At 52.7% G+C, this 20,443-nt stretch overlaps 2 protein-coding genes across 5 annotated transcripts in view; both read right to left on the bottom strand.

Moving 5' to 3' along the window:
* HNRNPUL1 (heterogeneous nuclear ribonucleoprotein U like 1) overlaps nt 1-2,139 on the bottom strand; it is a 33,279-nt gene extending 31,140 nt beyond the window's left edge. Inside the window, exon 1 of one of the 3 annotated variants that reach the window (XM_084770898.1) lies at nt 1,665-2,139. In XM_084770898.1, the coding sequence (XP_084627024.1) occupies nt 1,665-1,980 (316 nt within the window). In that variant the 5' untranslated portion in view covers nt 1,981-2,139. The remainder of the gene's footprint in view (nt 1-1,664) is intronic. The other 2 variants (XM_084770897.1, XM_084770899.1) reach the window with 2 other exon arrangements.
* A 2,952-nt stretch (nt 2,140-5,091) lies between these two features.
* Nucleotides 5,092-20,443, bottom strand: part of AXL (AXL receptor tyrosine kinase) — a 37,316-nt gene continuing 21,964 nt past the window's right edge. For both annotated transcript variants that reach the window (XM_084770764.1, XM_084770763.1), the window contains 8 exons: nt 16,406-16,501; nt 16,058-16,135; nt 13,062-13,154; nt 12,550-12,671; nt 11,878-11,987; nt 9,642-9,801; nt 8,998-9,134; nt 5,092-7,159 (listed from right to left, as the gene is read on the bottom strand). In XM_084770764.1, the coding sequence (XP_084626890.1) occupies nt 6,808-7,159; nt 8,998-9,134; nt 9,642-9,801; nt 11,878-11,987; nt 12,550-12,671; nt 13,062-13,154; nt 16,058-16,135; nt 16,406-16,501 (1,148 nt within the window). In that variant the 3' untranslated portion in view covers nt 5,092-6,807. The remainder of the gene's footprint in view (nt 7,160-8,997; nt 9,135-9,641; nt 9,802-11,877; nt 11,988-12,549; nt 12,672-13,061; nt 13,155-16,057; nt 16,136-16,405; nt 16,502-20,443) is intronic.

Below are 20,443 nucleotides of genomic sequence, written 5' to 3' on the forward strand. Positions count from 1 at the left end.
AGTCACAGGCTACTCCTCCCTCCTTGCAGGGAACCGACTACGGAAGACTTGCCAGCACGCAGGCAATCCCTAGACCACTCTACACCCAGGATGGCCCCCCAGGACCCCATTTCTCAGGAACAAGAGAGGGCCAGGTGCCAACCCCAAGCCTCTTTTGGGACACCCCCCCCCCTTATTGTGTAGTCCCAGGCCCCACAGCGCCTTCTTCTCAGAAAAGCACCCTCAGCCTTGGCTGGCGCGGCGTCTAGCTCCCTCGCCCACCAGGGGCTGCTGCTTCACAGAATCCTAACTCTTACACACTTCCAGGCTGATCAAGTTCCCCTATATCCCCTTGACAACCATCTCCCTGGGCACACAAGGAGCTGCTTCTGGGGACTCAGGAGCCTGCTCTTGGAAAGGAATCCTCCCTCGGCTCGGCCAGGAGGCCCCCAGGCAAATCAACACATGTCCTTTCTTCTTCATGACCTCCATGGCCCCTCCCTGACGTTAGCTACACGCTCGCCCCCCCCCCCACGACACACTTCATCCACTTGCTCCCAACTGGCTCCCAACTCCAGCTCGCCCTCTTTTGAGAACTATCCATAGCAAACAGTGCAAGGCCACTCAGGAGAAACCAGGGGGTATTGTTCTCAGAGCCTTCCCAATTCTAGATGCCCCCCCACCTGCCAGCTCCTTTATCCATTAGAAGTAGAAGATACTGTCCTTCCTTGTCACTGTTTAGTCCCCAAAGTTCTTGCGCCTCCTCTAGAAGCCTACTAGATAGCCTGGACCTCCTGGCACCAGATACCCAAGTTATTATCGCCCCGCCTGCAAGGTTGGCCCTGTTAGCCGGAATGCAGGAGTTGAAGTGGGGGGACGGGGGCGACAACCAGGGTCCAATCTTCTGCTGGTCTCTCATTATCCCCTAAAAGCTCACCCACAAACACTGGGGCATTCAGTCCATGTTTGGGGAAACTCTTCCCAGCCTCGGATCCCCGCAGCTCCACCACTAAGCAGATCTCCCAGTATCCCATCCAGGAAGGAAACCGCAAGATCCTCTACCCTTAAAATTCTCCCAGCCCGGCACCTTGGGTCACTCTATCCCCTACCTGGAAATCGGGCTTCTGAGATCCAGCCCAAACGGCGGGCTAGCACGGCCACCCAAACTGTCAGCTCAAAAAAACTCGGCTGGAATCACCGTTTCCAAGACTCTACTACTCCCCCTGACACCCCTTTCCCTAAAGCGTCTTGTTTTTCTGATTTTCTACAGCTCCAAAGGGGGAAGGGGGGGGGGGGACGGACACACACACACACACACACACACACACACACACGGACAACAAAACAGTTTCCGACCTCCAAGCCTCAGAATATAAAACCCTCCCCATTCGCTCGCTCGTACCCTGCTCGCCTAAAAATAAGTAAATTATAAATAAATCTACGGCCCCCAGCGCCAGCCCCCCCCCCCAGGGTTTTCCCAGCCCGGAAGGCCAGGATCCGCCCTCAGGCTGCCCCGAGGCCCTGTCCGCAGATCCTTTACAGCGGCAGGTGGCGGGGATCCCCGGGATGCTCGCGGCAGAGCTCCCGCCATCTCCGTGGAGTCTTAGCTCCTGCGTCCCGACCACTGCCCGTCCTCAGCCCGGACTCCGGGGCTCCCCGGGACCCCCCGCCCCGCGCACTCTCACAATGTCCGTCCGGCCCCGAGTAGCCGCCGGGCTCCGGGTGCGGCTGCAGCCCGGGAGGCGGTGGCTGCGCGGTCCCCTCCAGCTCGGAGCCCCCCTGGGTCTCGACCTCCTCGTTGCTGTGCCCAGGTAATAACCCCGGATCGTCGTCGTCGTTGTCGTCGTCGTCGGCCTCGAGCTCCCGTTCGTCTTCGGGCTCCTCGGCCTCCAGCGCCGCCAGCAGTCGCTCAGCAAGCTCGGCCTTCAGGCCGCGGGTGTCCAGGCCGCGGCGCTGCAGCTCCTCGCGCAGCTCGTTCACCTTCAGACGGCGCACATCCATGGCCCGGGCCCCCGGGGCGGCCCCCGAGCCCGGCCCCGGCCTCCCAGGGCTCTGTCCCCACTAAACCTTGCCTGTCAGGAGGCGAAGGGGGAGAAGGGGGGGGCCACACCAATGGCGGCGGCGGCTCAAAATGGCCGCCGCCGCCGCCGCCTCCTCCCCCTCGCCCGTACCGTACGCTGTAAAACGAGTCACGATTGGTCAGCGCTTGGTGGGGGGGGAGGCAACGGGCGCGGGGCCCGGGTGGGGCTAAGCCAATCACAGAGCGGCTTTCAAAAAAAAAAAAAAAGGCCGGCAGCAGAGGAGGGCTCTCCGGGGCTGCCGGAGAGGAAGCGTTAGCCTACGTTGAAGTCGCGGCCAAAGCGGAGGGCGGGAAAAAGGCAAGGGGCGGAGCAAGCACGGATTGGGCGGCGCCCGCGCGCCCGCAGCGCACGGTCAAGCGGAGGAGAGGGAGCAACGTCTTGGAGCCATCGGCAATGGGGGGATCTCAGGATGGCCGCCCGGTCTCTCCGAGCCGTCCTCCCCTCGGGCTTCTCCGTAAAACACGACTCTAACCCGGTCTAGATCTTCCCCCCCGCCCCCCTCGCAGTGTCCAAAGCGGGGCAAAAAAAAAAAAAAAAATTCAACTACCCGCCAATCAAACGCGGAAGGGAAGGAGGTCGGCCAACCCTCGTTTTTTTTTTTTGTTTTTCCGGTTGCCCTTTCCGGAAACCGGAAGGAGGTTAATCCGCGGAGGGCCCGCCCCTTGCCGTTAGGGCGGTTTCAAAACAACCTGTCCGCCAATCGCAGTTACTGTTCTATTTCATCCCAGCCACTGCTTGAGCGCTTTTGGAAGAGCTGACTGGATTGGCCGTTCCTGAGAGGCTCGCCTCTCCATGGTCTCCGTCCCGGATGGTATAATACGGAATAGACGCTAAGCGGATATATTATCATTACCCGTCGGTTTGTTGGGAGTGACGCAGTTGCCTTTACGAGATGCAAACAAACGAGCAGAATTGGTTCTGGAGGAGCGCCCAAGGGTTGGAAGTGTAAGGCAGGGGGTGAGGCTAACAACGGGGGGCGGGGGGGAAAGCTGTGCGGTAAATCGCACCCCTCCCTTTGGTAGTACATTTCCCCCACCCCCCTCACCCCCCACTCCCAAGGGCGCCTTCTCTAGGTTTTGCATGGACGAGCCTCTCTGCTCGCTACCATGGAGCCTTCCCGCCCTGGACATAAGCCGCGGAAGTTCGCGCGGTCTCCGTCACTCAGTCGTGCTGTTTGGTGTCTATACCGAACACGAGAATCCGTCCTGACGACAGGTGTTAATCCGTACACCTGTCGCCCCCTAGCTCAGAAAAACGCCACCAGCCAGACACACAACGCAAACGCCCAGCCGACGCCAATGCGTAGCCTTGACGCCCAACAAAAGCCACGAACTACTTAGAAAAAGGCAAGGCCGGGCGGTGGTGGCGCACACGCCTTTAACCCCAGCACTCGGGAGGCAGAGGCAGGGGCATCGCTGTGAGTTCGAGGCCGGCCTGGTCTACAGAGTGAGTCCAGGGACAGCCAAGGCTACACAGAGAAACACTGTCTTTAAAAAGATAATAATAATAAATTATTTTTTTTTAAAAAAAGGCAAGCACCACACAATAGATAATAGGCGTGACAGGGCCAAATCACCAATTCTGGATAAGACCCCTCACAGCAGTGTAGGTGTGGCACAAGCATGCAGCATCCCACAAGGATCCGCTGGGAGGGTTTGCGCTACAAGATTTCGCCACAGCAACCTAGACACACAGCACCCACACAGAGAGCGGGACAGACACTCACGTGGGCCCGGAGGTTCCAGTCCAGACACCCCGCCCCTCGCCCACGTCAGACTTCCTCTCTCCTTCCAGCTCCCTACAATGATTTGTTTAGAGAAAAAAAAAATCCAAAAAAAAAAAAAAAAAACTTTGTGGCCCGGATTGAACTGTACCGGATTCTCGAGAGCCACCACCGGGGGGCGACCGGGCCCCACCTAGGAATCTTACACACACGCGCACTAGTCGATCCAGGAACAAGTGAGGCGCCAGAGGGCTGGCCTTGGCAGGGAGTTCTTTTGTACATCTGTGGATCAAGATGTTCTGGTCTATTTTTCCTTGTCAATCTGAATGTTTGCTGTGTGGGAATCTGCTGTGCTGGTACTCCATAGGTCTGGGCATGTTTTTAATTTGCTTTCTTTGTCGAGACAGTGTCCTGTAGGCCAGGCTGGCCTGGCTTCTCTATGTAATCAGGGAATACCTTGAATTCTTGACCTTTCTGCTTACGTTTCTCAAGTGCTGGGGTTACAGGCACCGCGTCTGATTCTCCAGAGTGTGTAACGCAGTCCATGCCTCAGTAAAAAATTCTTCCTACTGACGGTGAGAACGTACCTACTGATGTTTGCCGGTTTACCAGTGTGGGTTTATGTTTCTTTCACTGTGTCTGAATAACCGTGCCTTTGTATATGCGACTAGGTGTGCCTCGGTATGTGCAGTATTCATGTGTTGTTACTTTGGAGTGTGTGTGTAAGACCTTGTGGGGATCTCAATCTCTCTCTCTCTCTCTCTCTCTCTCTCTCTCTCTCTATATATATATATATATATATATATATATATATGGAGACATGTATATATGGATATGTTTACATGTATATATACATGTGTGTATATATATGTATATATATATCCATATACACATATACATATATTTTCCTCAGGGCTTTCTGAGAGTCTGCCTTTCCTCACTTGTATATATTTGTCTATGTGCATGGTTTGTGTCTGCCATCACTAATGAAGAAAACACTCCCAGATCCATCATCCCCTTCTTCTCCTCCTCCTCCTCCTCCTCCTCCTCCTTCTTCTTGTAGCATCCCTCTATGTAAGCCATGATGGCCTGCAAACTAACTCTCCATCCTCTTGCCTCTCAGATGGTGGAATTACAGGTACACACAACAGCAGGTACACACAGCAGCAGGTACACACAGCAGCAGGTACACACAGCAGCCCTTCTTTTTTACCAACAGAGAAACGGGATCTCCAGGGAGAGGGGTGGGGAAATGGGATCGCCAGGGGGAGGGGCCATGTCACTGCCGAATGGAGACAGGAGACAGACTAGTGATTGACAAAAGTTTTTTTTTTTTTTAATGTGATCTGAGCCTCTCTGGAGGCACCAGAGTCCACACTTTAGATAGGGATGAGGGACTGGCTCAAGGTGCCAACATGGCCTCAAAGGAGGGGAGATGACCCATCCCTTGGAAGGAAGGAGACATTCCCAATACATTGCACAGGCTTAATGTGGGGTGCACTCCCCCCCCCCTTGAGGAGAGGAGGAAACATCCCAGGTGGCTAAAGGGGGAAGAGCTTAAGAGATGAAAGCTACAAGCTTCCATCTTTGGAATCGTACCGAATATTCTAGACCTGTGGACCTTAAGAATCTTAGACACTTAGAATACTGGATTCTTAAATTACAGTGCTTAGAGCCTTAAGATTTTTAGGAATATGCATCCTTGGACATTTAATGAAGTGCTAGAAAGGCAGAAGGCAGCAGAGAAGCTAGAGGTGTCCAGCATCAGAAGCGGTTAGGACTTTGGTGTTTAGTTAGCCACAATTAACTATGAGCCTCTTATGACTTAAATGCTGAGGACCCAGAGCCTGGGCCCACAGCATCTTACAGAGCCTGAGATCAAGAGCAGGCCAACACGTTAGAGTTTTAGAGCTTTATAATCTGTGATCTTGGAGCGTATGAGGTGGAAGCTTAAAAGACTCTAGACCCTTGGGCCACATTTTAGATTATTAATCACATCCCAGCTTAGAAATTCCATCTGGAGACTCTTAAAGCTTTTGAATTTCAGATTCTCGGATCTTAATCCCTTGAGATGCAGGATGTTTGCATAAAAAGAATCCATGATCATTAATGCCTTAGGAACTGTAGTTGACCGTCACTGGAGACGTAGAAATGAAGAAGAATAAAAGTCTGAAACCTTGCCATCTGGGGTATTCCAACAAGAGCCTTAGACTGTTAAATTCGAGGACAGCATTAACCTCAGAGCTTTCATGTCTGCAGTCTCTAGAATTTCAAAACATGGAGTTTTCCACTGATGGGACCCTGGTGTTCCAGAATAAAGTCTAGAACCACAAGGGCTTAGATCCTTGACTCCCAGAGCCATGCAACTTAAAAACCACAACTGGGGTGGGGAGGGGGGGAAGGTTGGTGGGGGGAGGGGGGGCTGGGGGGGAGGCGGGATTGCAAAGAATTTTAGAGGGCCGCGCGTGGTGGCACATGCCTTTAATCCCAGCACTCAGGAGGCAGAGGCAGGCGGATCGCTGTGAGTTCGAGGCCAGCCTGGACTACAAAGTGAGTCCAGGACAGCCAAGGCTACACAGAGAGACCCTGGCTCAAAAAAAAAACCTTTAGAACCAGAAAAATCTAGAGCCACAGAATCTCGGAGCCTTCAAAGAGCAGGCCAGGTGTACAGCAACAGCACTCTGGACCTAGGAACCGACGTCTCCGTTCCCGAGACTCGAAGACTCATTGTCTTTCAGAACCTTGAACTCTAAACCCAAAGCTCAGAGTCTAGAATCAGAATCCAGAATGGCGGGACGCGGGATCTGAGAAGATCCTTCGGGGTTGCAGGGCAACCCTTCTTTTTATGGGCGAGATGTTTAGGGCCCCAGAAATCAGGACACGCCTCTCCGGACTGAATCTGAGAAGGGAGGGAAGATGGTTGCTGTAGCTGGGGAGGAGGCAAAGAGGGGGTGAGGTCCCCCGCCCCTCCCCCGGCAGTGCCTAGCTTGGATCCTGAGCGAGTGTCCCAGGTGGAAGAGTGCCTCAGGCTCCGTCCTCCTGCCCTGGGGGTGCTGGGAAGCCTCTGTCAGCAGACAGAGTGGGTCCTGGGGCCGTCGAAGGACAAAGGACATAGCGTCCAGCCGAGTGGACTTCGGCCGCAGTGAGACAGCTACAGGAATCCTTTGAATCCGCTTGGGCTGGGGGGTCAGCTCCCCCAGCAGCACCACGGGGTTCGAGGTGGCTTCTGCCCTCATCCATGTTGACGTAGAGAATTTCCTCAGGCTCCTGAGCCGGGGGCAGAGCCTTCAGCGTGTTCTCCAGCTCTTCCCGAAGCTCTGCAAAACTCGGCCGGTCCCGAGGGTTCAGCTCCCAGCACTGGGACATCAGGGCGTACCTAAGGACGAGGTAAAGGCAGCTGAGTGAGCAGGAGCTCAGAGGGGAGCTTTCGGGGTGTTAAGGGGAGGCTTTAGGGCACTCAGGTGAGAAGCTGGGGACTAAAGAAACCCTCAGCAACTTTGGGCTGTCTACACACATTTGAGAATTCCAAAGTTTCGGGGGGGGGGAGGGGCTGGGGGTGGTCAGGAAGATTCCAGAACTGGGAGGGATCTTAGGAAACCTCTCTCTCTGCATCTCCGGTGGTTTTTAGCGAGAGTTTGCTAGGGCAAGGCTGCCCAATGAGACTAGACAGACTCTCCTAGCCAGGCCTGGTCCGGCATTTACCAAGTGCATCATGGGAAGAGGAGGAGACCTAATGGGAGCCTGGGATGAATGAGAAGTCTTCGGGAGGGGGGTTCGTTTGTCCTCCCGTTCTTTGACAGCCCCCAGTTCAAATGCTGAGACTCGCCGTCCCCCCCCCCCCTTGAGTGTAGAGATTTGCTTCTGGCTCAGCTGAAGGCATGGTTCCACACGTGACTTCTAAGCCTGGGTCACTTAGCGGTGCAGCTACCCCCTTTGCTTGTCTTGAATATTTATGGAAGGATGCTCATGTCACCCTATAAAGGGGTCCCCACGGCAAGCAACTAAGGCTTCTTGCCCCCATTTGAGCGTATTGTTTGTATAGCCCTGACTGTCCTGAAACTCACTCTGGGGATGAGGTTGGCCTCAAACTCAGCAGTCTGCCCGCCTCTTCCTTTGGAGTGCAGGGATTAAAGGCATGTATCGCCACGCCTGGCTAAGCATACCCTCTTTCTTTCGTTTGTTTGTTTGTTTGTTCTTCAAGACAGGGTTTCTCTGTGTAGCTCTGGCTGTCCTGGAACTCACTCTGTAGACCAGGCTGGCCTCGAACTCACACAGATCTGCCTGCTTCTTTCCCCCTCTCGAGTCTCAGCGGCCATACTGATAGCCTTGTTACAGGCCTGCCGCGGAACCATCCTACTGAGCTACACTGTGAAACAAATGTTGGGCTTATTAGGATTAGATTTTTCAGTGTAGCACCTCATACAACCCCAAATGGCTGTGCCCTTCCTGCTGACTTCAGCGTTCTCATCTGCAAACCGTGGATAACAACTGTGCCTATCTACTTCCTGTGACTTTGGTAGGGCTCAGATGAGTCAGGACAAGCAAAGCACTTGTATCACTGCCTTCCAGTAAGTTCTGTAGAAGATTAGCTATTAATCTCATCCTCTTCAACTCTAGGGGTGCCTAAAGGAAGCATGGGGGGGGGAGAGTCCGACTCCCGGGCTGTCTCCTCCTGACCCAAGCAGCATCCTCTTTTTAACATCAAAGTTAAGGCTAAATGTCGTGCCCTTTTCTGCACGCTGTGATGCTGCAAAGGTTGGACACATATCCTGAAGGATCCTGCTAGCAGCTCTGAGATCTGAGGGTCTGAGAAGGTTAATAAAACCGAGTGGAGGGTTCTGCAAAGGGCTCTGGGTGTTGAGTCACACACGGGAGGTGAGGGACCATAGGAGGTGGGGGTCCCAGGGCCAGGGCCGCCCAGGAAGGTTGTATGCAATCGGGCATTGCTTAGGAATCCCTGGCTGAGGCGGGAAGGGGTTGACCCAGCTAGCCTTTCCAACAACAGAGTTGGAAAAGGTACCTTTTGTGAACTTTGCACCCCCACCGGCATGCTCAGAGCACTGGTGAGGAGCAAATGGGTTTCTCGGGATCCCGAGGGGTTCTATGAGCGTTTAGCCAGCCCTGGAGATGTTGGGGATGGGGGTGTCTGCGTGGGTACTCAAGGGTTGCAGTAAATTTTGAGGTGGGGCTAGGCAGAGTCCTAAAGGTCCTCACAGGCCATCCAGGCAGTCCACAGGCTGTTTCAGGCGGTTTCCCTGGCGTAGGTAGTCATAAATCTCACTGTTCTCCACTCCTGGGTAGGGGGTTTGGCCTCGGGTGGCGATCTCCCACATTGTCACACCGAAGGACCACTGTCAGGGTAGAGGAAGGGCAGTGAGAGGCTTCTCTCCTACACAGAGACGCCGCCAACACATAAGTTAAGGCAAGCACTCAACAGCGCTATCTGTGGGTGCATCACAGTATGCACAGAAAGATTTTAGTACAGGTTCATTTCTGTCTGTCTGTCTGTCTCTCTCTCTCACACACACACACACACACACACTCTCTCTCTCTGACTTTGGAGGCTGCAGAGATACGCACACCCATGCGCGCATTTGCCACACGTCACCCTTCATGTCCACGCACGTACATATTGTACGGCTCGCTTGGTCACCAGCTGCTTCTTAACATAGGTCACCTACCCTGCCACCGTGTGGGGCTGAGCCTATAGATTCCATAGCTGCCTACACACACAGTGCATTCTCCAAACACATCCCAGCCCTACAGACAAGTTCCTGTGCAGGGAAGGCCACAGGTCCCTGTGAGCCCCGCAGCTTCTCAGGCCTCCGTCACCCACCACGGCCAGGGCGCGCACGTACCACGTCACTCTTGGTGGTGTAGACGCGATCCGCCAAACTCTCGATGGCGATCCACTTGACGGGCATCTTGGCAATGCGCCCTTGGCGGTAGTAGTCCCCGTTGTAGACCTTCTTGGAGAGGCCGAAGTCGGCCACGCACACGGACATGTTCTCGTTCAGCCTGCAGAGGTCGGGGGAGAGCAATAAGGTCAGCGCGCGGGGCATCCCTACCCCGCCCCCCCACCTCCTGCCCGTCCCCCCCCCCGCCCCCCGCCCCCCCTCCACCTCCTGCCCGACCACCCCTCCCCCCCCCCTCCCGCCCCATGGTCCTGCTGAGGGTGGGGACCTGACTCCTAAACCCTTACCCCGGAGTCCCAGAAGAAGTGCTTTTCCTTCCTGTTCCTGTTATAATGAGTCTGGACCAAAAGGGCTTCTAGGGGCTCTTCTGGCTTTGGCTTTTTTTTTTTTTAAATCATAGTCTTGAGTGCTTTTTGAAACTCCAGATTCTGTTTTTTTTTTTAATTTAATTTTTTTATTATTATTTCAATTATGTGCATGTAGGTAAGTGTATGCGAGGGCAGGTGCCCATGGGTGCAGGAAGTGTAGGATCTCCTTTGGGGCTGGAGTCAGAGGAGACGGTTGTGAGCCAATGATGTGGGTGCTGGGAAGTGAACTGGAGTCCTTTGAAAGAGCAGTCCACGCCCTTAACCACGGAGCCACAGCTCCGGCATAGTATCCTCCCTTTTTTTTTTAAAGTTCTCTTGATGTATATGAAATATACGGAAATGTGCACACCATTAGTTGTGATTTCACATTCCCATGATGTCAGCGCTTGAAAGGCTGAGGCAGGAAGATTATGCGTTCAAGGTCAGCCTGAGTTACGTCATGAGTCCAAGGCCACCGTGTGTTGTGTAGTTTCAACACACACACACACACACACACCAAAGAAACAAAAAACCAAAAAACCAAAAAGCGAGTCAGGAATGACGGAGTGTATCTGTAATCTTAGCACTTAGAAAGTAGAGAAAAAAGAATCAGGACTCTTCTTTGTCTACATAATAAGTTCAAGGCCAGCCTGGGCTTTATGAAGCAAACTATAGGGCTGGAGAGATGGCTCAGTGGTTAAGAGCACTGGCTGCTCTTCCAGAGGTCCAGAGGTCCTGAGTTCAATTCCCAGCACCTACCTGGCAGCTCACAACTGTCTGTAGGTTTCAAAGGGTCCAACATCCACCCACAGACATAATACATACATGCAGGCAAAAAAAACCAATGAACATGAAATAAAAATAAATTGAAAATAAGGTTTAAGCCGGGTGTGGTGATATATGCCTTTAATCCCAGCACTTGGTAGGCAGAGGCAGGCAGATCTTTGTGAGGTCAAGGCCAGCCTGGTCTACAAAGTGAGTCCAAGACAGCCAGGACTACAAGAGAAACCTTGTCTCAAAAAACATCATCATCATCATCAACAACAACAACAAAAGAAAAGAATGTTTAAAACACAAAGCAAACAAGGGAGGCTGCAGAGACAAAACTCAGCAGTTAAGAGTACTTGTTACTCTTCCAGAGGACTTGGGTTTGATTCCCAGCACCCACATAGTGACTCATAACCATCCAGACAGCCAACACTTACACAGAGAAACCCTGTCTTGAAACCCACCTCCACAAAATGAATAAATAAATAAGTAAAAATTAAAAGGCAACCAAACAAAGGAAGGGGGAAAAACCAGCCAAAGAAACAACCCAATAAAGAAACCAAGCAAATGCTGATCAGGATGGGCACAAATAATAACTAAACAAATATAGCCATATATATTTTTTAAATGCAACCTAGAGTTAAAAAAAAAAGTCTAAGACATTCATGACAGGGAATTCCTAATGGATGCTATTCAGTAACAAGTCCACAACTGAGCTGGTGTCTAGCTGGGGGAAGTAGCTCACTCTCTGCTGGGTCTCTCTGCCTCTGCTTTCAGGCTCCCATGAGGTAAGCAATTCCCAAGGGCCCAACAGTGATGGAGCCAGGTGAGCGTGGCCTGGAATCGCCAAAGCCCTGAGCCCAAATCCATCTTGCCTTTCCACTTGTTTTTCCCTCAAGTGTTTTGTCACAGCCAGGGAAAAGTTGACTACCCACGCCTTTCTAACCTTGTCTGGGAGGTTCAGCCTTGCCCTGATGGCTCCAGCCGGTTCCCCTTTCACCCTGGGCAAGAGGGAGGAAAGCTCCTGGAGGGAGGGGGGGGCTTCTAGTGGGCTTACGACTCACATGCAGTTCCTGGCAGCCAGGTCCCGGTGTATGAATCGCTTGGTGCTGAGGTATTCCATACCACTGGCAATGTCGGCCATGAATTTCACTAGCATCTGAGTGGGCAGGAACTGAGGGTGGGGGGTGGGGTGGGGGGGCAAGGCCAGGAAAAAAGGTGGTCAGAGAGTTGTAAAAGGGGCCTCACTCCTCAGCCCTCCTTCCCTCCCTGTGTGTGCGCGCGCTCGCGCGTGGGCGCCAGAATCTGCTGTGGTTTTTCCATGGCTTTGAGAGCATCAACCCTTTTTCCTAGCTACAGGGATCTAGAAAATTCACTGCTCTCTGACTGACTTGGGCTATTGTTCTATCTTTTAACACCCACTTGAGACAGGAGCCCCCTTCCTGGTCTTGAGACCAGGGCCTATGCTAAGCGGCTGGTAGGAACTGTTTCCTGCTCAGTCAGCTCCTCCTTCAAGGTCACCCCCTCAGTCAGGCAGTCCCTGCAGCCAGATTAATTCCAAGGCTGCCTTATCAGCCTTCCTTCTGCATTTCCTTGGCAGCACGTAATGCTCTTGCTTGTTTCTGTTGACTTATTTATTGTCCTGTCCACCCCTGCAGTGGCCTGCCTTCTCAGCGCCTGGCCGCTGCTCAGTGTCCCGTGAGTGCTTAGGAACCGGAAGAGTCAATGGCCCTCACCACTGGCTGGTCCCCGAGCCGGGAATACAGGAGGAAACTGTGTAGGTCTCCGTGTTTCATGAAGGGCAAGATGACCACAGGCTCTGGGAAACCTTCTCTGTCAGAACCCTGGAAACAGACACCTGAACCCCACCCGCCCCGCCCCGCAGGAAGATCGGGTCAGGTCACTCAGGCTAGGAGGAAGAGGGGAACCCAGCCGCACTCCTAGACGGACTCAGCCTCCCCTTTTCCCACCCCACTGAAATCTAATCTCCACATTGTTTGGGAGGTGGACACATGAGGCTTCAGAGAAGCCATTTCCCAGGGATGTTTCCGGAGCCCTCCTGGGGACCTCAGCTATTTCTGGGAACAGGTCAGAGGTCACATTCCAAGTTGAGGGAGCAAAAGAAGGGGAGCTTGCTGATCCTGAAGGGGGGGGGGTGGGGAGCCGGGGAGTTTGAGCTTTCCTGTACAGAAGGAGGGGTCTGTGCTCTGGGGTGGTCCGGGTTGGGGAGAACATGCCCCTCCCTCACCAATGAGCCTCATGACGTTGGGGTGGTCAAATTCCTTCATGCAGACAGCTTCACTCAGGAAATCCTCCAGCTCTGATCTTGTGCAGATGGCAACTTAGGGGAGAAAAGGAGATGAGTGACAAGGAAGGGAGGGAGGGAGAGAGGGAGGGAGGGAGAGAAGGAGGGAGGGAGGGAAGGATGGAAGGAGAGAGAGAAAGGGAGAGAGGGATAGAAGAAGCAAGGGAGAGAGAGAAGGAGGAAGGGAAGGAGGGAGAGAGGGAGAGATGGAGGGCAGGAGGGAAGGGGTAAACTTCCAGTTTACCAGCACCATCATCATTCATCTTCATCAAATGTTATTACGAATTGTAAGATGACATACTCACTGTTTTAGTTACATTAAATTACTTTATCCTCAACAGGTCTACAGAGTGTTAGCTTGTTTATGCAGTGCTGAAAGTAGAGGCCAGGATCTTGCAAATGCAAGGCAATCAATCCCTTCACTGAGAGAGTCTAGGCAAGAGCTCTATTGGTGAGCCATGTTCTCAGTCCCACAATGGCAAGTTCTAGCCAAACATTCTACCACTGAGCCACGCCCCCAGCCCCTCACTGGGGGATCCTAGGCAGGAGCTCTACCACTGAGCCACGCCCCCAGCCCCTCACTGGGGGATTCTAGGCAGGGGCTCTACCACTGAGCCACACCCCCAGCCCCTCACTGGGGGATTCTAGGCAGGGGCTCTACCACTGAGCCACGCCCCCAGCCCCTCACTGGGGGATCCTAGGCAGGAGCTCTACCACTGAGCCACGCCCCCAGCCCCTCACTGGGGGATTCTAGGCAGGAGCTCTACCACTGAGCCACGCCCCCAGCCCCTCACTGGGGGATTCTAGGCAGGGGCTCTACCACTGAGCCACACCCCAGCCCCTCACTGGGGGATTCTAGGCAGGGGCTCTACCACTGAGCCACACCCCAGCCCCTCACTGGGGGATTCTAGGCAGGGGCTCTACCACTGAGCCACACCCCAGCCCCTCACTGGGGGATTCTAGGCAGGGGCTCTACCACTGAGCCACGCCCCCAGCCCCTCATTGGGGGATTCTAGGCAGGGGCTCTACCACTGAGCCACGCCCCCAGCCCCTCACTGGGGGATTCTAGGCAGGGGCTCTACCACTGAGCCACACCCCCAGCCCCTCATTGGGGGATTCTAGGCAGGGGCTCTACCACTGAGCCACGCCCCCAGCCCCTCCCTGGGGGATTCTAGGCAGGGGCTCTACCACTGAGCCACACCCCCAGCCCCTCACTGGGGGATTCTAGCCAAGCATTTTCCCACTGAGCCTTTTGGGTTTTTGTTTTTTGTTTTTTTAAAAAAAAGAAAGTCTCAGTCTGTAGCTCAGGCTGGCTTGGAATTCATGATCCTTCTGCCTCAGCCTCTCAAATGTTGGGGTTATAGTCTTATGCCACCTTAATGGCCAATTTTAAGGATGAGAAGGCAGGGCGTGGTGGTGTGCAGTTGTCAAGTCAGCAGAGGAAGCAAGATTATGAGTTGGGAGCCAATCTTAGACACATCATGAGATGCAAAAAGAAAGAATGAAAGAAAGAAAGAAAAGAAAAAAAAAGAAAGCAGTGGGAAGTAGCTTGGAGGTGAGGTATTTGTCTGGCATGTGCAAGGCTCTGGAGTCTTCAGTACCAACCCCTTACACACTCCCCCTACACACACACAGAGAGAGACACACAGACACACACACACCAGCTTAATCTAGTACACAAGAGATGCTCAGTAATGAATATGTAAATGAGCTCAGGCCCCTAAACTTTAAATTCACAAAAGATTGGTCCTCTCCTACCTCCATCCCTAGCCTGGCCCTTCTAGGCTTTTCTTCCTGTACAGAAGGCACTTCCCTTTGATTCCTTGCACTATTTGAGTCTGGGCTGGCTGGTTCCCTCTCTGATGATATAGCCGCATACATCAACAGTATTGTATTATATGCCACCTCTGGCATTTAGCCCTCGGCTTCATAACAGCCCTAAGAAATAGCGACATCAAGCCGGGCGTGGTGGCGCACGCCTTTAATCCCAGCACCCGGGAGGCAGAGGCAGGCGGATCGCTGTGAGTTCGAGGCCAGCCTGGTCTGCAAAGCGAGTCCAGGACAGCCAAGGCTACACAGAGAAACCCTGTCTCGGAAAAACCAAAAAAAAAAAAAAAAAAAAAAGAAAGAAAGAAAGAAAGAAAGAAAGAAAGAAATAGCGACATCAAGGGGCTGGAGAGACGGCTCAGTGGCTAAGAGCATTGCCTGCTCTTCCAGAGGTCCTGAGTTCAATTCCCAGCAACCATATGGTGGCTCACAACCATCTGTAATGTGATCTGGCACCCTCTTCTGCAGATAAAGCACTTATATGCAATAAATAAATAAATTAATAATAATAATAAAAAAAGAAATAGCGACATCATGAATGAAGTTTCCAAGGAAGGCTAGGAGAGGTAGAGTCACAGCTGACAAACAAAGTGGCCAAACTGTGCATCCTTCTGTCCCTTCCTCCCCAAAAACTTCATTTCCAAGTTTCCCTCCCTGCTGGAGTTTGTCAGTGGCCGACAAACCAGTGGTGGGAGGTGGAAGAGAGGGGAGAGGGAGAAGCCGGGATAGCTCGCCCTCCTTCTGCTTCCAAGAGTGCCCCGGGGGCTGTTGTACGTCCATCAGGTCTCTAGCTCCCCCAGGGGAAGCCATTGACTCTGTGTTCTCAACTTCTCGCTGGCCAATGGGCTCTGGCACCAGCTTCCTCCCTCTGCCCTTCAGCCTAGAGGTGGGAGTGACTTCCTGTCGCTGCTAATGTGGTTGCTTTGATGCCTCAGTAGTTCCTGGGTCGCTCCAGCCTTCATCCAGCGTGCTAGCCATGGCCCTGAATTCAAGCCCTTCTATTCAACCGTCTGACACAGGCTCCATTTTCCTCCTGGGAACACTGGCGTAGGGAAGAGGCCTGCGTTAGGGCCCCGGGGCTGCTTACGGGCACGCACGTGTCCGCTACTCACTTTTCATTGTCTTCACGGCGACCTTGAGGATGGAGTCATCCTGGTTGAGCTGGCCCTCCATCACAGCACCAAACTCTCCTGTGGCAGGAAGAAGAAAGGCATTGACCTCAGAGGGAGCCCCCTGGGGGAAGAAGGTATTTCCTGCAGGTGGCTGAGAACTGGGGGGAAGAGAGGAATCTCAGTGGAGGATCGTGTGTGTGTGTGTGTGTGTGTGTGTGTGTGTGTGTGTGTGTGTGTATGTGTGTGTGTGTGTGTGTGTGTGCATATGTGTGTGTGCGTGTGTGCATGTGCGCGAGTGCGTGCGTGCGTGTGCGCGAGTGTGTGAGTGTTCGTTCTGGAGGTACTCACCTTCTCCAAGGGTCTTGCCCAAGGCCACCTTGTGCCGATCTACCATGACATCTCGTAGTTTCTCCTTCAGCTCTTCGCTGATGCCCAGGCTGTTCACTGAAAAGAGGTGGACAGGGCCGTATGGCAGGGTTGACACTCAGGCACTGTGTGCCGAGAGGACCTAACCATTGTTGAATCACTGAACTTCTTCCCCGTTTGCTGAGGTAACCTGTTTTTTTCCCGTGTCCCATGACGTCATGAAGGGTCTGTGTACTCTCAGTTGTTAATTCTCTATTGGTGGAGATCTAAGGGCTGGCGGGGTTACTGATTCTGTCATTCGTATGGCCCATCACCGGCTGTATATTTGTAAATATTTGCCCTTCCACACCTGCTCAGATACTTGAAGGTCACGGATTGGTTGTAAAAAAAAAAAATCTGACGGCCAAATATCTGGGACAGGAAGTGGAGAGCAGAACTTCTGGGGGTGGGGAGGGGGAGAGAGAGAGAGAGAGAGAGAGGTGTGTGTGTGTGTGTGTGTGTGTGTGTGTGTGTGTGTGTGTGTAGAGGGATGCTGGAGGAAGAACACAAAGGCGGGAGTTTTTCAGAGGCCAGCACAAGAGGAGACAGAAGAATGGGGAAAGGTCTGAGACGTAAAAGAACTAGGCACATGCCGGGGTGTAGGTAGAATAGCTGGGTCAGGTCAGATGGTGCCTGGTCATCTGCCCAGCTAAAGGCCGAAAGCTTAAACTGTGTATAAGTCTCCGTGTCTTATTTATACTGCTGGTGGTTCTGCAAACCTCCCGCCTTACACAGTGGTTCAAAATTAGCTACTGCCCTCAGCACTCAACCTACCCCAGCACCTGTCGCCACCAAATCGGCACCAAGATTTTACAAGATAAAAAACCTGGCCACTGTTTTGCTCCAGAGGGCACCCTTAATTGGCTAGTGCCCTCCGTACCAGTGCCTAAACCCAGCTCTTCAGAGCTTGAAGTTTACCAGCACAAAGAAACGACACGGGCTTAAAGGAGACGGGAAAGCCTAATTAGCTAATCACATAGACTTGATAACCGCACACTACATGCAAGTATCTAATTATCACCCTGCAGTTCAGAAACCATATCCCATAAATATTATAATTATGTAATTGCAAAATAAGTAAGGTCAAGCACTGCACCACATTTCTCTAATCCCCCCCCCAACACACTCAGGGAGGAAAACTAGGCAGACTGTTACAAGGTTGAAGCTAGCCTGGGCTACTTAAGGATACAAAAACCATGTATCCTTAACACTCAGGAAGCAGAGGCAGACATATCTCTGTGAGTTTAAGGCCAGCCTGATCTACATAATGAATTTGAGGCCAGTGGGAGATACATGCATGATGAGATCTTGTCTTACACAAAATTCATCAACCACCACCACCAAAACAAAATCCACAATCTTCCTGTAAGATTATTATTAGATAGAGCAGAAGACACTGCATTCATTAAAAAAAAGTCTTAATATGAAGCCCAACAGAGCCATGCCCCCAGCCCCTCACTGGGGGATTCTAGGCAGGGGCTCTACCACTGAGCCACACCCCCAGCCCCTCACTGGGGGATTCTAGGCAGGGGCTCTACCACTGAGCCACACCCCCAGCCCCTCACTGGGGGATTCTAGGCAGGGGCTCTACCACTGAGCCACACCCCAGCCCCTCCCTGGGGGATTCTAGGCAGGGGCTCTACCACTGAGCCACACCCCCAGCCCCTCCCTGGGGGATTCTAGACAGGGGCTCTACCACTGAGCCACACCCCAACCCCTCACTGGGGGATTCTAGGCAGGGGCTCTACCACTGAGCATTGAGCTGTATCTTCAGACCTCTTTCACTGAGTTACACAAGCTGGCCTTGAACTCCATCTATCCCAGGCAAGTCTTAAACGCTCAATCTTCCAGCCGGGCGGTGGTGGCGCACGCACTCCCAGCACTCGGGAGGCAGAGGCAGGCGGATCTCTGTGAGTTCGAGGCCAGCCTGGTCTACAGAGTGAGTCCAGGACAGCCAAGGCTACACAGAGAAACCCTGTCTTGAAAACAAAAACAAAAACAAAAACAAACAAAAAACAAAAAAACAAACCAAACCAAAAAAAAAAAACTTTCAGTCTTCCTGCTTTGGCTTCCCATGGTATACCACCCTGTCCAGTTTAAAATAACAGCTTATCTTATTTAAAAAATTGTTTTGTATGTAGTATGTATGTATGTATGGGTGTTTTGCCTGCATGTGCAGCTGTGCACCATGTGCATGCAGTACCCATAGGAGCCAGAAGAGGGCACCAGATACCCCGGCACAGGGACTATTTGATCTTTGTGAGCCACCGTGTGGGAGCTGGAACTAGAACACAGGTTTTCTAAAAACAGCAGCAAACGCTCTTAACCACTGAGCCATTTCTCTAGGCCCTGAAAAAAAAAAAAAAAGGTTTTCAAAAACACAACAGCACACAAGCATCTGTTCCTTCGGCTGCAGATTGTTCATGAACACCATCACAGATCGGGCAGCCGGGGAAGAGTTTATGAAGAACAAGGGTGCAAAAGAGCAAGCAGCACTGTGAAAATCATTTTGACCTCATGGATGTCCAGCCCAGGTCTCAGGAACCTCTTGGGACCAGGCTCACACTGCAAGAACTGTGGCTTTGTATTACACCATCCAGGCCCTGGCCACCCTACTGCTATTTCCTTCATCTCCTCCTCCTCCTCCTCTTCCTCCTCTTCTTCCTCTTCCTCTTCCTCTTCTTCTTCTCCCTTCTCTTCTTAAATGAATGTCTTTCCCAGCCCTCCCCAGCCTCCCCTGGGACCCTGGCAGTCTGCGTTCTGTGTGCTAGATCTAGACTTAGCTCTCTGTCCCTTTGACCTCTGGATGTCAGTTTCCCCATCTGGAAAACTGAGGCGCATCCATGGGTGGTGGCTTCTGAGGGTGACCTCGGCGGGAACCTTCCATGACTCTACAGTCTTTTGGGTCTACAATTCTAGGACACTTTTGAGTTTCAAAACTATGAGAGCCAGTCATGCTGAGCATATAATTATTTTTTCAGGCCAAGACTGGATCTATACACAATTCTGTTCGTTGTTTCTAACGTTCTATAATTCCAAGAGGCCGCGTCCGAGTGTGGCAGTCAGGAGTGTTGACTTCAGGTTGTATAGGGCGGCACGCTCACGCAATCCCAGAACATAGGAATCTGAGGCAGGAGGGTAGAGAGTTCAAGGCTAGCCTGAGCTACGCAGTGAGACCGTGCCTTAAGACACCAAGGGTTGGGGGCTGGAGAGATGGCTCAGTGGTTAAGAGCACTGCCTGCCCTTCCAAAGGACCCGGGTTCAATTCCCAGCACCCGCATGGCAGCTCACAACTGTCTTTGACTCCAAGATCTGACACCCTCACACCAGCATACATAAATTAAATAAAATATTAAAAAAAAAAAAAAAAAGAAACTAAGAGTTGACAATACGACCCCGCGGTACCACCCCACTTGCCCAGCGTATGCAAGGCCCTGAGTTCCAACCTCAGGAAAGAGGGAGAGGAAGGGAGGAAAAGAGAGACAGAGACAAAGGCAGACAGACAGGAGGGGAGAGAAAAAACGCTTCAGAGGAAGCTGGCGGAGGGGTGCGATCGGGACTCTAAGGGGACCTCGGCTACATGGGAAGGTCAAGAGTAGCCTGAGCCCCTGTCTCAGAAATACACACAGCCAAACTAAACCAAACAAAAATGAGCTCAGGGGAAAGTGGCTGGACTTAAATCTCGCTTAGCCGTCTTGCCAGCTGTGCGGCGTTAAAGGACGTGGCTTAGCAGCTGTCTGCTACAGCGCCCTCCTCTGTGGAGGGAGGGTGCGGGTACCAAATGGAGTGATGTGTACAGAAGGCTTAGAACAGAGCTCGTGGGCGGCGGCGGCGGCGGCGGCGGCGGCGGCGGCTGTGACATCGCCACCTTCATCTCTCGTCAGCATCTATTATACAATATTCCGACATCTTCCGGCTCTTAGACTTGGTGTGTCCTAAGACGCGCCTGAGATTCACTATTTGTCATGGCAAGACAGTATC

Source organism: Acomys minous (assembly GCF_964271855.1).
Source record: "Acomys minous genome assembly, chromosome: 20".
Lineage (NCBI taxonomy): Eukaryota > Metazoa > Chordata > Mammalia > Rodentia > Muridae > Acomys > Acomys minous.